Below are 17116 nucleotides of genomic sequence, written 5' to 3' on the forward strand. Positions count from 1 at the left end.
AAGACGAGCTGATTGTCGCGAACACATGCGCACCAGTAACCAGCAGACTAGCTGGCTGGTGCACATGCGTGCCCTGGAAACCCGGAAGAGGAATGGCTGAGGCCGTGCATGCCAGCTGACATGGTTCTGCGTGCCACTTCCGGCACGTGTGCCATAGGTTCACCAACATGGGTATAGACTCTTGAAACGTGGTATTTCAAAAGGAACCTTTTATTGAGAAGAAGTGATAGGACAGGTGAAGGAGACACTTAAATTCCCTACCAAACTATACAGTTAGAAATAGGGCTTTAGAATCCCTCCCTCCAGTCCGAATGTGGATTCAGCCAATCCACAGGTGTGAAGATGTTTATTGTAATGGCTGTCTTGAGAAACAGATAAGGAGCCGTTCCTAAGATCTTCTTCCACTTTCAGCAAACTGAAACAATCCTCATGGTCCTTCCTCCTTATTACATTCCAAAGAAGATGAGAATACTGCAAAGTGCTTAGACGCCAGGAAAAAGGTTATAAAAATACAGCTTATCCCCATGCTCCCCCCTCCCTCCATTTGAATGGCAATATCATTTTAGGGATCTGACAAGAAGCAAGCTTTTAAAACCATTAAAATGTAGAAAATTCATTTCTTGGTCCTCAAATAGCAAAGAAGAAATTTAATTTGCCAATGAAATTCTCAAAAGAATAAAGACTGCAGTGGGCAAAGCCATGTCATATTTGTAGGCATATCTACATTTTTGTTATTTTTTCCTAGATTTATGAGGCTTCTTTGATTTTGATATTTTAGACATACACTAGGGCTATGTGGCACTTTGGAGCCTGCAGCAATGCAAAAATAGCACCTGGCCACTCTTTAAAGCAGATTTTTCCCAGAATCACCATGAAATAAAATCTCAGCATTATGCAGCCTCGATTGCACTACTGTTTTTATAAATTTTCCCTCTGAAAAAGGTAGGAAGCAATCACACCAATTTTGTCAATTGTGGTTGGAAAAAGCCCACCTTAAAAGTGGGTCTCACGTGCCCATCATTAATTTCCATCAAAGTATTCATATGTTGGCTATCTCAAAAATATTTATTTTAATATTCAATTGTTTATGTAGAAATAAATTAATTTTAAATGAGTCCAACCATGTTAGCTAGCCACTTAATAAAGTAGAGAGCATTGTTGGAAGCTGAGAGCCTATTCACACAAATAGTTTTGTCAATTAATCTTATGTGTAGAGAAGCACTCATTTATAATGTGGTGTATGTATACTGACAATCCCAAATCACCATTCACGTAGAAAAAAAATGCAAGAGCCAATTCAATTCATGTTAAAACCAGTTGTTATGCAATAATGATTAAGTGATGGCAAAAAGTTCAACTTCCCTCATGGCATTGGGCATCTCAATAGCTTCTTGAGGACACAGCCTTGCCAGGTGGACTCCATGGAGGTGGAGTTTCATCCTCAAGAATAACCTGAAGTTTTTTTTGTTTTTTGTGCATGCTTTTGTCCATCTCTTTCTTTTCCTGTTGAAAGTGAAGTAATTATGATAATTATTAGCACAATGCATGGATAAATGCTAATTCATTTGACATTTATTTCGTACATTACCTTAGCTTCCTTTACAAAATTACAAAGATATTGTCATGCCTATTTCTGTGCACTTATCTCTTAACTTTATCTGGTGAGAATTCTATTGTGTTTTAGTAAACTGGGACAAAGTGCAGTTGAAATAAATTCAACATTTTCATGTAATTCTAACAATGTCGTAAGGCCCTACTGATTTTGTTATAGCTTCAAATGATCTATGCAGAGACTATTTTTGTTCTTATTCATTAATCTTTTCTAACACTTTCTTCCATCAAAACAAATATCTAGTACAAGAAAAATATCTATTTAGTGCTAATTATAAATATATAGTTTGATTTTTATTATTTTTATTTGCAATTGCTATTAATATTTTTTACAAAGACATATCCTTAGAGAATTAGATTTATCACAAATGTTCCATGAGTAGTTAAAGAAACAATCATGGTAATCTATTATCCTGACTTTAATAGAAGAGCATATATATTAGTCTGACCAGCGACCTAATCATTTAATAGTCTGGCTAGCTCACCCATGACCTTTCAGAGAAGAGGTAGTTTGGAGTTTGACCTCAGAATGTCCAAATAAAGTGAGATAAAAATATCTATGTATATATATATGTATGTATTTGTATGTATATGTATATATGTGCATGTGTACCTATACATATGTATGTATAAATATGTATTCCTTAAAACAATTCCTTGACTGAATACATTGAAAAGCTATATGCTAAGAAGGGATCAGGCATCTTGAGTATTTTCATTCTTTTAATAGAGATAGTCTTTGATTTACAACAGTTCCTTTAGTGACCATTTAAAGTTACAATGGCACTGAAAAAAGTGACTTCGTTCCTCACACTTACGACTTCACAAAATTTGGTCATGTGATGAAAATTTGAGTGCTTGGCAACTGGTATTTACAATGGTTGCAGCATATAATTATAGATAATTATATCTAGCAATATGTCAGATTTTTTAAAAATATAAATTTGCCATCCAGTTAATTCTCCACAGTTACAGAGAAGGAGAAATATATGTGTCAAAGTGTAATCTTCAAAAAAGTATTAGTGCACTCTTTTTAAAAATCAAAAAAAGGATAAGAAAATAAGAAATATTATGATACTTCATCAGTTTAAATTAAACATTTAAATTTAAACTATTTATTAATACAGCACTTCCCCAAATATTCTAAAAGTGTGGTTATTGGGCCTTTAAAACCCTGATGGTACCAAAGAACTGCAAATCAGGCTACATTAACATCTGCACTTATTGCTAGCCAAGAGCATCTCTTCCTTCTATAGCTAATTAGATATAATTCTCCATAACTTATTGAGTCCACTCTACATTTTACTTTTCTGTTGCCCATAAATGCTCTGTTCTATCTTTTCCTTTGTAACTCAGCATAACAGATTTTATATCATATATATATATGTGTGTGTGTGTGTGTGTGTGTGTCTGTGTCTGTGTCTGTGTGTATATATATATGTATTTCTCTTTAGCGAGGTTCTACCTATGTAAACCAAGATATTATGCAGCCCTAGTTCAGTGAAATCACAATTCACTAGTTTCTGGGCTTTTTTCCTCTTCTGGCAGCCAGCAGACCCTTTGCTGCCCATTGCTTGCTGCCAGAAGAGTCTGCCCATTGCTTGCTGCCAGTCTGCTGGCTGCCAGAAGAGAAAAAAAGCCCAGAAACTAGTGAATTGTGATTTCACTGAACTAGGGCTGCATAATATCTTGGTTTACGTAGGTAGAACCTGGCTAAAGAGAAATACACATAAAACCTACGAAAAAGAAAGAAAAACAAATATATATATATATTCTCATCTTACACCAAAAGAAATCAAAAGAGACACCAAAAAAAATTTGTCCAATGCATAATAAGAAATTTTCAAATGGCTTGTGACCAGACCGAAACATGTTTGTGTATATAGGTAGATATTTTTCAAGGTAATGGGGGACAACAAGAAAAATGCATGGACATTGTTGGTACTGCATAGGAGTGGCAGCTAGGAGGAAGTTAGGTAAAGGAAGGTGTTGGGAAGATCATTCAAGGGATAGCATGCCATTTGGATATACAGTGCTTGGAACCAAGGACATCAAGATGAGGGCTTATGAACAAGCCACACAGAAGAGAGGAAAGATGGGCAAAGTGCACCTGCCTTTCCTACTTATTTGTAAAATCCCTCTGGATTTTGCTGGAATAGTTAACACATTCTGGATCCAATTCTCCTGAACTTTCCTGGTAGCAATCTGTAAATTTTATGAAATGTAAATCAGCATTTCTGTTGACAGACAAAATGATTGAAGTCTGTAAAATAGCCCCCTTTTCCCAGTCAACAGGAATGCTGATTTACAACCAGCTTGTCAGCTACTTAGGAGCCAAGGACTTGGCAGCACAAGGAAACAACAGCCAACAACTTAGTAGCCAGCCATTAACACCCCAATAGCCGGCCATCAATACCCTTATTAACAACTAAATAGCCACACACAACCAGGCACCACATAAATACTAGAATAGCCCAAAGCACACATTCTGGTACAGAGAAGTGATTGGCCCAGATTGGATCCTGCAAACTGAAGCTTATTTTTTGTATGCCAACATTGTAGATTTTGTCATTATCAACTGTAAAACTAAGAAAGTAAAGCAACTTCAAGTAGGCAATCAGACTCTTGTAGCTTCCACACGCTAGTATCCAAATATCAACCTACCTCTACTTGAGATTTTCAATTAAAAAACCACCCTGTATTTTATAAAACTGTTTCTTTATATTTACTATATTCACTCACTTGTGCAGCTGCTGCTATGCTATGTTGGTTCTGGGCAGTTGTGACATGGTGTTGTAGGAGTGGTTGTTCCTAATAATGAACAGAAGAGAAAACTCTACTGACTCTATTAGCAGGACAGGAAACCACTAATATGGCAAATTGTTATCGTTATGTAAACGATATTTAATTTTGATAGGCAGAAATCCATCACTGAAATGTCAGGCATCTAGATGTTTTCTAGATGCATTGTAAAAACTTAGCAAAAAAAGATTATACTACCACCATCTGGTCTTTTCAGAATGAAAGTTTAAGCACATTTCAATGTGTGTGCATACCTGAAATTATATCTCATATTATCACAAATACAGAGACTTACTAGCCATTTTGTATATTCATCCAGAGCTCTTTTATCTTGTTCTTCTTTCTCAACCTGTTGTTCTACTTCTTTTTTCCTTTCTTGAATTTTTTCTTTTTCCTTTTGCATCATGAATTCTTCTTTTTTCTCATTCCTAAAAGTTAAAAGGAAAATTTTATAATGTAAGAAGCCCCCCTCATATTAAAATATTCTTTATTCTTAATATTAAAAGGCAGGATAGGAGAAATGGAGAAACATGTTCTTAAAGGCAGAAAGCAGCCCCTGTCTTCCTGCCATAGTAAAAGAGCCTCAAGCAGAAGAGACTGGTCTTTTGGAATGGAGATTTTATATTCATTCAGGAAGACTGGACCAATCTATTCATAAACAAAAGGCAAAGAAGGTTGGAGCTGATGGGATTAAAATCCATATTCCCCCACCCAAATTCTAAGGACAGGACATGACCTTTAGGACATAATAGGAACATAATTCTACTCTTCCAATTCACGTTCCAATCTAAATCTGATATTTTAATATTAAGTTCTTTTTCCCAATTCATCTTCATCACCCTTTGTGGTTTTCCATCAAAATTTATAATCTTATATATCTTACTAACGAGTCCCTTTAGCCCAATTTCATCTTTCATAATTTGGAATACTAAATATTCAAATTCAGTTTTACTTCTACTTATCGAACAATTGTCCCTTACCTTCTTAGTCCATTTTTCTATCTGTATTTTTTCAAACCAGCCTAAACCCAATTTTTCAATGATTTCTTTTTTCCTCCTTTCATTTTCTGAAGTTTTTAACCAATCTATTATAGTTTGTATATTTTCATCTTCCATTACCCTATCACGACTTATATTAGTTTTAATCGGCCAATTTTCAATTGTCTTCCCTAAGAAAATTATATCTGGAATTAAAATTTTAACAAATTTGTTCCAAATTTTACTCAGTCCCTTTAACCAATAGCTATTAATTACACATTTTGATTTTGCTTTATCTAAAAACCATGTTGAGCCAAATCTCTTGATGTCCTTTAATTCTAAATCTCTCCAATGACTATCTTCACCTTTAAATATTTTTACCACAGTCCGAATAGCATAAGCCCAATAATAATTGAGTAGTTTGGGGATTCCTAATCCACCTTCCTTTTGATTTTGATACCACATTTTCTTCACTAATCTAGGTCTTTTCCCACCATTACAAAATTTATCCAATTTCTTCTGATATCCTTCAATATCTTTCTCTGTCAAGTTTAACGGTAACATCTCAAATAAAAAATTAAACTTTGGCAACAACATCATCTTACACATTGCAATTCTACCAAACCAAGACAACTTTATCATTTTATATTTATCTATCTTTTTCTCAATTTCATTCATCACCACATCATAATTTAATTTTTTCATTTCTTTAACTTTGAGTGAAAGTGTTATGCCCAAATATTTCAATGTTTTTTTAATCCTTATCCCAAGTTGTTCTTGCATATTCTCCCACTCCTTACCATTATTATTCATTAATAATTCAGATTTTGACCAATTTATTTTCAAACCTGTCATTTCCTCAAATTCTTCCAAATGCTTATGTATCTTTTTCAAATCTTTCTCTAGATCTTTCAAAATAATCAAAGTATCATCCGCATACAGATTTATCTTATATCCCTTATACCCTTCCAATTCTTCATCTTTTTCTATCATTTTAGTCAAAATTTCCATAACTAATAAAAATAATGTTGGAGACAGGGGACATCCTTGTCTTGTACCCGCTTCCAATCTTATCTCTTCTGTCAGCCTTCCATTCACCTTCACTCTTGCACTACTTTTTTGATACAGTTTTGAAATAACATGTATAAACTTATTACCAAAACCGAGTACCTCAACAATTGTTTTAATAGTTTCCCATTGTACAGAGTCAAAAGCTTTGAAAATATCTAATGATATTATACCTATTTTATCAGCATTATATTCAGCAACATCTATAATATTTAATACTCTTCTGACAATATCACTCATGTATCTACCCTTCACAAAACCTACTTGGTTATAACTTATATATCTATCTATAAATCTACTTAATCTATTATTTATAATGGCAGTAAATATCTTTGCATCTTGATTAATTAAAGAGATGGGCCGATAGGACTCAATCCTTTCTAAGTCTTTATCTGGTTTAGGGATTATAGATATCACTGTTCTGTTCCATGACAATGGAACTTCTCCACCATGTAAAATTCCGTTAAATAGTTTTTGCAATTTTGGTATTATTATTTCCTTAAATTCTTTATAAAACTCAGCAGGTAATCCATCTTTATCTGTAAGGATTATCTGTAAGGATTAAAGAGCATAATTATAAGGTTGTTTGGAAATGGTATTTGACTCCATTAAGATTGTCATTGATGGATAAAAAAATTAGTAAACAATGTTGGAGATGTGATATGGAATTAGGGACTTATGAACATATGTGGTACAAATGTGATAAAGTTAAAAAGTTTTGGCAACAATTGGAGGAAATGATATTTGAAATGATGGGGAAAGCAATAATATTGAGACCAGAAACTATATTACTGTTGATAATTAAGGAAATAGAACCAACAAAATATGAGAAGGAATTGATTAGAATTATGATTATAATGGGTAGAATTATAATAGCCAGATATTGGAAATTAGATGTGAATTTTAGAATAGAAGAATGGTATTGTGAAATGTGGAAATTAGCTTTAAATGATAAAATGACATGTGATATTAAAATTAGAAATGGTGACTATAAAGAAGATATTTTCTGGAAAATTTGGAAACCATTTGTGGACTATGTGCTGGGAAAATTGGATGCTTCGGTACCTGTACCCCGAGAACGTGGATTTTGGCGATCATGAGGATATATCCGAAGAACCAAATCTTCCTTTCTTATGTATAGCACAGGGTGAAATATTGTATATGTTGTTTGTAATGTTAGTAATTTAAAATATAAAATGTTAAAAATAATAATAATAAAAAAAAGGACATAATAGGAACAATCCACCACCATTGAAATAGTAAAAGTCACAAGACTCACTATATTGCACAACCCCCTGGAGCATCTCAATCACAAAACCCCAGAACCCTATAAAGATCCATCCATTCACCCAGCCAAGGAGTCAGCCACCCCAGAAACATTGCTGCTGTCACTGAAGTTTCTGGAAACCAAATAAATCTTTCTTTGCAGTCAGCCTCCATTTTATTTCCAGTGCCTTTATCCTGGCTTGGCACCGGACCAGGTTTTTCTTCCCACATTTTGGCATGCCAGATGAGACTCCAAGCTAACCTGAACAATGGACCTGGCCCGGGTAAACCTCCACCTTGACAGCAACAGACCCCATGCATTTGTGGGTGAGTTCCCTGGACCTTGACCATTTGGAGCAAGGGTAGTAAATGGAGTTTTGAGTCTTGAGCTCAACAGGCTGCTTGGAAAAAATGTGAGTACCTTCTAAATAAAGAGGGAGTAGGATCCAGCTGTGATTGGGAGAATGGTCCTCTCACTCACACACACACAGGCATACACATATTTCCCTCATTCACCTGATAAGGGAAATATGTGTATGCCTGTGTGTGTGAGTGAGAGGACCATTCTCCCAATCACAGCTGGATCCTACTCCCTCTGTGTCTTTCCTAGCTGCTCAGAACTGTTCAACTGACTGACCCTGAAAGGCAAGGGGATTTGGCCGGAGCGCAGGATCTTTTGTAGAGAGAAGGGTAAAAGTGGAATGGAAAAGTGAGTGAGAGAGTTGAACATGGGCAACCAGCTAGGAAGTCACTGAGTGAAGTCCATTCAGTAGGTGCCCATATCACTGCTAAGGACAGCAGGGGTCCTTCCAGATTATCCCAGTCCTAAAAACTGAGGCAAGGAAGTCTGTGGAAGGAGGTGCCCGTATTCCCTGCCAAAGGGAGTATAGGTCCTCCTGGACCCCATTTTGGTCTGAAAACTGTTAGGTGGGGTGGAAACTCATTAGGAGTCTTAGTCACCATAGGGACCCAGCGGGGTCAATTGAATTTCTACATTGGAAATAGAGAGACATGGGAAGCTCTAGTTCGAGGGTCATGCCAGGATCCCTTCTAGGAGACTTGCTTGATGCCTGGACAAGAGGCTGCTGCCCGTCCTGGCTGGTATGAGGAAGATACGAGCAAGGAAATTGTGCAAGAGATGGACTTTGCTCAGGGACGATGGAAATTTGAAAATGAAATGAAAGTACTTAAAAGAAAAATATAGTAACACTGATTTTTTCCCCTTCTCTATGCAATTAATGTGTTTGCTAAGATTTTTTTTCCTTTCTAATTTAAGTTAACAGTGATTTACAGTGAGAATGAACAGGGAGTGTAAACCTGAGAGTTTTGTTTTCCCTTTCTTTCCTCTTTTTCTTGTCTTTATGTGTGTATGTGTGTAATAATAAATTTATTTACGGTCACAGACCAAAATGCAAGCTACAGAAAAACATAGAAAAAAGAATATCACGAACAGCCGGCCACCGGAAGCCCCGGCTGAGGGACCACAGCGCTCTCCTCTAATGGTTACAGCTCTTAGAAAAAATTTTGAGACCTGAGAGGTAGTGTATGAGGAGCCATCCCCTAAACAATACAAGGCCAAATCACTATCATTGGGCCCACAGAAATCTGTCTCTAAGAGAGACATCAAATTAGTCCTGGCTACGTTGTAAATGGGGCAGTGTAAAAGGACATGCTCCACAGTCTCAACCTCCGCTCTACCACAGGGACATAGCCGCTCGCCCCTCGGAAGCCTCTTGAATCGACCGTCCAGCAATGCTGAAGGCAAGATGTTAAAATGAGCAAGGGAGAAGACTCTTCTATACTTAGGGATGATTAGAGTATAGAAATATGAGGCCATCCTCAGTCCAAAATTATTAAGTTGGCTGAAGACCAGAGGGGAGCAGGTTTTATTGGCTCTAGCTCTCAGATATTGTAAGTCTATGTCCACAAGCCGTTGGACTACCCTACATTGGACGTCTTTAAGGCCATAGTCTCCCATGGCATCCCCCGAAAAACCTAACAGGTGGAGTTTCTTCATCAGATCCCTCTCCCATCGAGACGTATAGGGGTCAGCTAACACCAGGGAGAGGTAGCTGCCAGGGGCTGCCAAAAAGAGTGCCCGAAACCACCATTTAAAGGTGTTGATCCACGCCATGCATTCGACTGATCAAATGCCCAGTTCCAGATACATCGGAGCAAAGCCAACACAGGGAGGGAGACCCAAAAGTTTCCTTAAAAAAGCAGCCTGGGTTCTTTCAATACACTCCTTGAAGCCCTGTATCCATATAGGAATTCCATAAAGAGTTTGGGCCAAGGTTTTGGCTTTGTAAATACGCAGAGCAGAAGGAATAAATTGGCCACCTTGGGTATAGAAAAATCTTAAAATCTGCTGATGGCTACAAAAAGCTGAATTCAGCACCTGGGTTCGGTGTCTAGTCCAAGCACCGTTCTGAAAATGTATACCTAAATACTTAAAATGGGAAACCTGCTTAACAGCATTACCCTTAATAGCCCAGTTGTGTAACTTCCGGGCACTAGAGAACACCAAGACTTTTGATTTATCGTAGTTAATGGACAAGTGATTCTCAGAACAGTAGGACCCAAATGCAGAGAGAAGCCTTTTCAGGCCAAGCCTCGTCAGTGATAGGAGGACCGCGTCATCAGCATAAAGGAGAAGCGGGATCTTCGTTGTTGACAGCTTTGGGGCGTGAGACTCAATACATCCAATATAAGAGGCCAAATCAGATAAAAATAGGTTAAACAAAAGAGGAGCCAGGAGACAGCCCTGCCTTACTCCACTCTTTATCGGGATAGGGTTAGAGAGTTCTCCCTGCAAACTACACCTGACCTGACTAGAAGTCTGATTATATAGGGATCTAATTAGGAACAACAGACGTCTGTCGATGGAGCTTTTGAGCAATTTTGTCCACAACAATTCCCTTGGGATTGAATCAAATGCTGCCTTTAAATCGATAAAAGCAGTAAAAAGTTTACCACCTGGTATGGTGGCATATTTGTCAACCAGGTGCGCTAGGACAAAGCAGTGGTCCAATGTGGCACAGCCTGCTTTAAACCCAATCTGTTCAGCACCAATAATGTTGGACTCCTCGACCCAGCTGAGGAGTCTGCGTTGGAGATATTTAGCGTACAATTTCCCAATGATGGAGAGCAGACTTATAGGACGATAATCGGCTGGGTTGTTCCTATTTCCTCGTTTAAAAATAGGGACAATAATTGCTTGGTTCCAGGAGGTAGGAATCCTGCCAGAGGTATTGATATGGGTAAAGAGTGTTGCTAAAAGAGGAGACCACCACTTGGGATTAGATTTTAACAGATCAGGGGGTATAGCATCAGGGCCAGGAGCTTTGCCTGACTTAAGTTCAGAGATAAGCTCGTTGATCTCAGCATGAGTCACAGGGTGCCAGTCCGGAATTGCAGGGGGCAGTTGTTGTCCGAGTCCGGTCGTGACTATTGAAGCCTGGAAGATTGATCCAAAATGGCTTTCCCAATCTCTGTTGGAAATACAACACAGAGGGAGTTCTTGATGACCAGGCAGCGAACAGGCGACCATTTGCCAAAATAGTCGGGTGTTCTTCTGCTGAATAGAGAGGAGAAGTAGGTCCCACTTCTCTTTTTCTTTAGCCCTCTTTTTCTTAACAATTAGTCCTTTATACTTCCGCTTCAGGCGGTAATAGTCCTCGGGTAGGCGTTTATCCCCTCGATTACGATAGAGCAGGTAAACCTGTCTGATCTTGTTCCTGAGCAGCACACATTCTTCATCGAACCAGGGATTGCTTCTTGGACGATATGGGCCACTTGGCCTACGATCAGCTCCTAGTTCCCTTTGAATACTGTTAATTAATGATTCGAAGGTCGAGATTGCCACTGAGTCACTGCATGTTAAGGCCTGATTGTATAGGCTAAGACACTCCGGCGATGATAAAAGAGAGTGGAACTTTCTTTCAGTCTTGGGAGACCATTTGATCCTCCTTGCATAAGAGGTCACATAAGGATCCAGTATTTGGGGGCCCTTAGGCAGATGTATATTTGTAAAGAGCCCAATAATTGTGACCAGGGGGTAGTGGTCGCTCTCCGTGAGGCAGTCCACAAAAAAAACCTGGACTGCCTGTCTTAGTGGCTGGGAAACCATCACAAAATCAATAACACTACTCCCCCGTGAAGAGCTGAAAGTAAATTCACCCGCTAGATCGCCTGGGGTACTCCCGTTAAGGATTGTCATATTGTGTTGGGATGCTAAGAGGGCTAATTGAATGCCGGCAAAATTTGTTAGCTCATCCTTAGAATGCCTGGCTGAGATCTGGTGTCCTATGGCCTGGCAGATTTCTTGGGAGTAGAGTGCCTCAATTGGTGGGGGAATTTGGCCTCCCAATCGGGCATTAAAGTCGCCCCCTATAAAGATATACGGCGCTGGAAATTTAGTTTCTGTATGGGTAATATAGCTCTCCAGTTCGCCCCATTGAGCCTTAGTGTCGGCTTGCCTCACCGTCGGGGGAAGGTAAACGTTGAACACTAGCATTTTACTGTGTCCTCTCTTAATTAGGAGTGCCATAGCTAAGGACCCACTGGGGGGCAGCTCCACTGTCTCCACTTTCAGGGAGGTAGAGACCAAACAAGCTAAACCACCCTTAGGTCTTCCCGACTTGAATTGTTTGGTAGCAGCCAAAGAAATGGCCGTAAACCCTGTAAGGGATATCTTATCGCATGCCCAGGTCTCCTGAAGCAGGACCACATCAAATGACTGAATATAGTTAATAAAATCGGTGGTGCCGCACCTTCTCCCCCAACCTGCTATATTCCATGAAAGGCATCTAAGTGTGCAAGGGGGGGATGCTGGGTTTGCTAGTCATTCTGTATAATTAATTTTTTCCAGAGAGCCCTTCAAATCCGAAAAAATACAGCCGTTATTCGATGGAAGTGTCACCCTTTTGGGAGATAAAGGCAAAGAAAAGTGGAAGGGAGGTGAGCCTTGTTCATGAGGCTGTAGGGCTCTACACGCAGTCCAGTTTATGCTTCTATCGTTCGTTGGTTGCTTACCTGGCAAGCATTCGGTGACATCAACAGACGGGGTTTGGAGTAGCCCTGGATCTTCAAGTTTACAAGTTGGACATTCTGCAGGGATGGCCGAGGGAACTGCCTCTGATAAATTGATGTGGACTCCCTGGGGTCCAGGGGGATCCTTATCAGGTAGTGAAAGACTCCAAAGCTTGGATTTAACTGCAGACAGGCGCTTTATAATTTGGGCCCTTTCTGGTTGTGGAAGTGCGCGAAAGGAGTCGAAAAGCTGTATCTCTTCCAGATTCCAAAAATTGTCTTGAGATGGGTTGGTTTCATAGATGGGTGGAATCCCAGAGGCACTAGCCTGAGGCTTATTCACTAAGGAACTTTGGAGGCCCTGGGCTGGTGTCGCTTCCTTTGGGGCCATTTCTTCCCAGCAGATCAGATCGTGACAAACTTCCTGATGAGATGGGCCTCGCTGAGGGGAGAAGATTTGACCAGTTGTAGGAGGAACAGACAAGGTACTGTCTGAGAAGATGTCATCGGGAAGTCTTGCAGGAATGTATCTGTGTTTGATAGATGGTCTAATATCAGGGATGGCATTCAAAATTGGCACATTAGTATGTGCTGCTAAGGGTCTTTTTGGGGCTGTAAGTCTCCTGCTGGTCACAGATTGTCGGTTTCTTAAGAGTGGCTTAATCGACATATCTTTGAAGACTCTGCTTGGCACTGTTGGAAGAAACATCCTTCTAGGTTCTGCTCCAAGTGGGGAAAACAGACACTGGAAACATGGAGACTGCTTGGAAAGATGGTTTAATGGTGGACAGGATCACATGGCTTGAGTTCCTGAACAGAAAAAGGGGCAGATACAGTAAATCCTCGGGTTTTTATGCTCTCTCTGGCTCTGCATTTCTTGGGGCCCCGAAAGAGTATCCTGATTGGTTGTCAGACTCCCAGGGGGTGGGGGTCTTGCTGGCTGATGCAATCTTCCCAGGTGCCATGTGGTGAGCCTCGTCTAGATGGGTCCCATTGTGTTAGTTTCTGTTGCTATTGTGTTGCAAATGTCCTTTGACAAAGGATTGGGTTTCTGCCTCTGTCCCATTAACAAAGGGTGGGGGGCAGGAAGGTGGGAGCTGCTTCAAAACATGCTTATCCCAGGGAAATATAATATTCTGCCTTTTTCATATTTCCTAAAATATTTCACTCTTCCAGGAGAGGGGTGGGTGCTAACTTCCTACAATCCCTACTCTTTTTTTTTTCAAAACGTGAGTTTTGAAACAAGTTCTTGGCAAAAGATTAAAATTGATCAGATCAGGGAGGCTTAATGGGTGCTTTTAATTTTCTAATGCAAAGGGGAGGCATTGATAGAGGCAACAGAAAAGGAGTCCTTCAGTGGCTTCCAAAAGCTTTCAACCATGAAGGTCTAGCAGCCAGGAAAAAAATTCTGGTAAGAATTTTACAGTATCCAATTTTCCATGCCAATTAATTTCAGACTTCAGATATTACTTTCTGTGAGCTTCCAGTCAGGTTTCAAGCAAACACATGTCCCAAAATTTTTCACAGCCATGATTTTCCTTTAAATTGCAGGCTGCCCATTTCCAAGGGTTGGTTACTGAACCTGCCCTAGCTCTTTATTGCATCCAGGATTTGCGAGTCCAAATTGAGGTTAGCCAGTGTACAATATCCATTCTTTTTTTTTTTTGGGTGTTACACATAATGAGCCCTGGGATTTCTACTCATGAGACCACCAGTGCAATATATCTTCCTTTACTGGGCAACTGGGCAGCATCATTTGTAAGTCACAGTCAGGGCTTGGGTTTTGGAGATCACTTTTCTGCTATCTCTTCAAGTGAGGGAATTGCCTGAGGGGGGATTGCCCCCTCCCCCATCGAATTAGCAGGGAGATATGACTCCTTGGGCTTTTAGTGCCACAGAGCAAAAATCAACCTAGGAGAAGCTTTGTGTGGAGGTAAGTGAAGGAAATAGTTTCAGTCTAATTCTGAATAGTGTGTGTCTCTCTGTGTGTGCATGTGTATGCAGCTACTTTTACAATACAGACAATACAAACATTTTGGACATATTTCTCCTCTCCACCAGACAGAAATCTAGAGTGTACATAACTTGCTGTGGCAATCACTCTCAAATACAATTCTTACAATAAACTGATTGCAATATAAATGAGACAAGAAAGAAAACCTTACAATGAATTTCCACCTTCCCCCCATAGTCTTTCCAGCTGTCTTCTGGGAATTGAAAAGAGTCTTTTGGTCTTTACTTGTACATCTCAGGGTCTTTTCTTTCATGTCTGCTGGGTAGCATGCTTGGTGGTAAGGCTGGTCAGTCAGGCTTGGGAAGGTCTGCTCCACTCTGGTTGCTGTGCTGACTTTCAGTGGAGACTGGATTCAAACCCAATTTCTGGTTCAAACTGATGGAAGGTCTCCTCTGGAGGCAGCATCTGGATCCATGTGCTCTGCTTCCACAGGTTGCAGAGTCCTTTGTGCAGGGCTGAAAGACATTAGAACAGGGTCCCCTCCCCCTTTTTGTGGGTAATCTTCCCAGGAAAGGCATTGTAACAGGATTAGAGATATGGGGGGGGGGGTGTAGATAGCTTGCAGGCAGAGTTTGAAAAGAAAGAACACAACAGTATTGCAGTTACTAAACAGATGATACAGTTCCAACAAAATGGAGACACAACAGATAAGAAAAAAACTGGATTCACATGCTTCAGGAAAGATGAACAGGTAAACCCATTTAAACACATACAGTAAATGCAAGACTGATTTTTTTTCTTGTAAATGAACTTAAAACGTTTCCTCATAAACTTGAGTTGTTACTTTAAGATACAGAGAGAGAAGGAGAAAAAAAAACCAGAAATAAAATGTCTCCTTACTCTGTCTTTGTTGGCCAGACAAACACAGGGCAAAGGCTCTTTCTTTCTTTTTTCTCTCTCTCCCATTTTTCATTGTTTCAACCTTTTTTTTTTTCTAAAAATTTAAAATTCTTGTCTCTAGAGATCAGATACATTTTACAGTTACAATTACCTCGAGGGTGCACAAAGACTTAGACACACACACATAAAACAAGGAAGACAAAGAGAAGACAACAGAACTCTGAGATTTCACACACACTGATCATTCCCACATAAATCTCAGTTAAATTAGGGAAGGCACAAATCTTAAACATACCACGTGGTTGCATAGAAGACAGAGACAAACAAACAAACAAAACAAACAAACAAACAAAAACCCAACATTCCTATTTATATATTTCCCTTTTCTTTTAAGTACCTTTATTTAGCCAAATTTGTCTCCCGGTGTTATCTCTTAGCAAAGCCCATTTTTGACACAATTTTCCTAATTTCCTTTTATCCATGCCCCTCAATATGGGCACCCGCCTGGCGTCCCAGGTCGCGAGCACTTCATCTACTGGGGTCCCCGCCACCCGTGAACTATCGCTACCCATGACCCTTTCCTTTTCTCCAGAAGGATCACTTCGACTTAGCCGGGTGGCACGCTCTCAGTTTTCAGAGGAAAAAGCTCTGGGAAGGACTTCGATTCCCTTGCGAAGTATGGGCCCCTTCCTCTAGGGAATCACCACAACTTTTCGGATCCAAAAAGGGGATCCGCGAGGACCTGCTGACCCCTGCAGCCAGGTGTGGGCACCTCCTCTTACACACACACACGCTCGCCCCGTGTCTGGGCTGGACAAAACCGGGTTTCCCTTTCACAATTTTATTACCCCCCCACTTCACACGCTTGGCTTTCACTCGGCTTCCATTCCTTTTAAACACAAAGTTCCACATTTGGTGACCCCCCCTTGCTTTCTCTATCCTACTGGTCATGGCTCGGTGGAGCTAGCAGTAGGCAGAGGTGCGGCTAGAGGTCACTCAAAGAGGTGAAATCAGACTGTTTTCCAGGTGGAATCCCACACACACACTTCCTCCTTCCCTAACAGAAGGTCCTGTGCTCTGGCAAAACCCCCATGCTCTCCAGACTGTTAGTCTTTCTGCGGCTAGGAAATGCACAGAGGAAGCAAGATCCAGCTGTACTTGGGAGAAGAGCCTTCACTCACACACATGCAGGCATACACAAATTTCCCATGCTTTTCCATACTTTAAAATTAAAATTTAGAGGTACTCACCTTCTTTCCAAGCAGCCTTTGAGCTCAAACTCAAAACCCCTTTAAAACCTAGTTCCAAATGGCCAAGGTCCAGGAAAACATACCCACAGACTCAATGGGTCTGCTGCTAGCAAGGGAGGCTTACCTGGGCCTGGTCCATTGGTTAGGTTAGCTTGGAGTCCCACTGGCTCGCCAATTGTTGGAAGAAACATCCTTCTGGGTTCTGCTCCAAGTGGGGAAAACAGACACTGGAAACATGGAGACTGCTTGGAAAGATG

At 40.1% G+C, this 17116-nt stretch overlaps 1 protein-coding gene across 2 annotated transcripts in view; it reads right to left on the reverse strand.

Annotated features, from left to right (window-relative positions):
* Positions 1–1301: 1301 nt before the first annotated feature.
* Positions 1302–17116, reverse strand: part of MAP9 (microtubule associated protein 9) — a 61509-nt gene continuing 45694 nt past the window's right edge. The window contains exons 13-15 of one of the 2 annotated variants that reach the window (XM_060690872.2): positions 4709–4841; positions 4354–4422; positions 1302–1503 (exon numbers count right to left, since the gene is read on the reverse strand). In XM_060690872.2, coding sequence (XP_060546855.2) covers positions 1381–1503; positions 4354–4422; positions 4709–4841 — 325 coding nt within the window. In that variant the 3' untranslated portion in view covers positions 1302–1380. The remainder of the gene's footprint in view (positions 1504–4353; positions 4423–4708; positions 4842–17116) is intronic. The other variant, XM_060690874.2, reaches the window with a different exon arrangement.

The sequence above is a fragment of the Pantherophis guttatus genome, chromosome 8 (assembly GCF_059756535.1).
Source record: "Pantherophis guttatus breed Tessera chromosome 8, ASM5975653v1, whole genome shotgun sequence".
Classification (NCBI taxonomy): Eukaryota; Metazoa; Chordata; class Lepidosauria; order Squamata; family Colubridae; genus Pantherophis; species Pantherophis guttatus.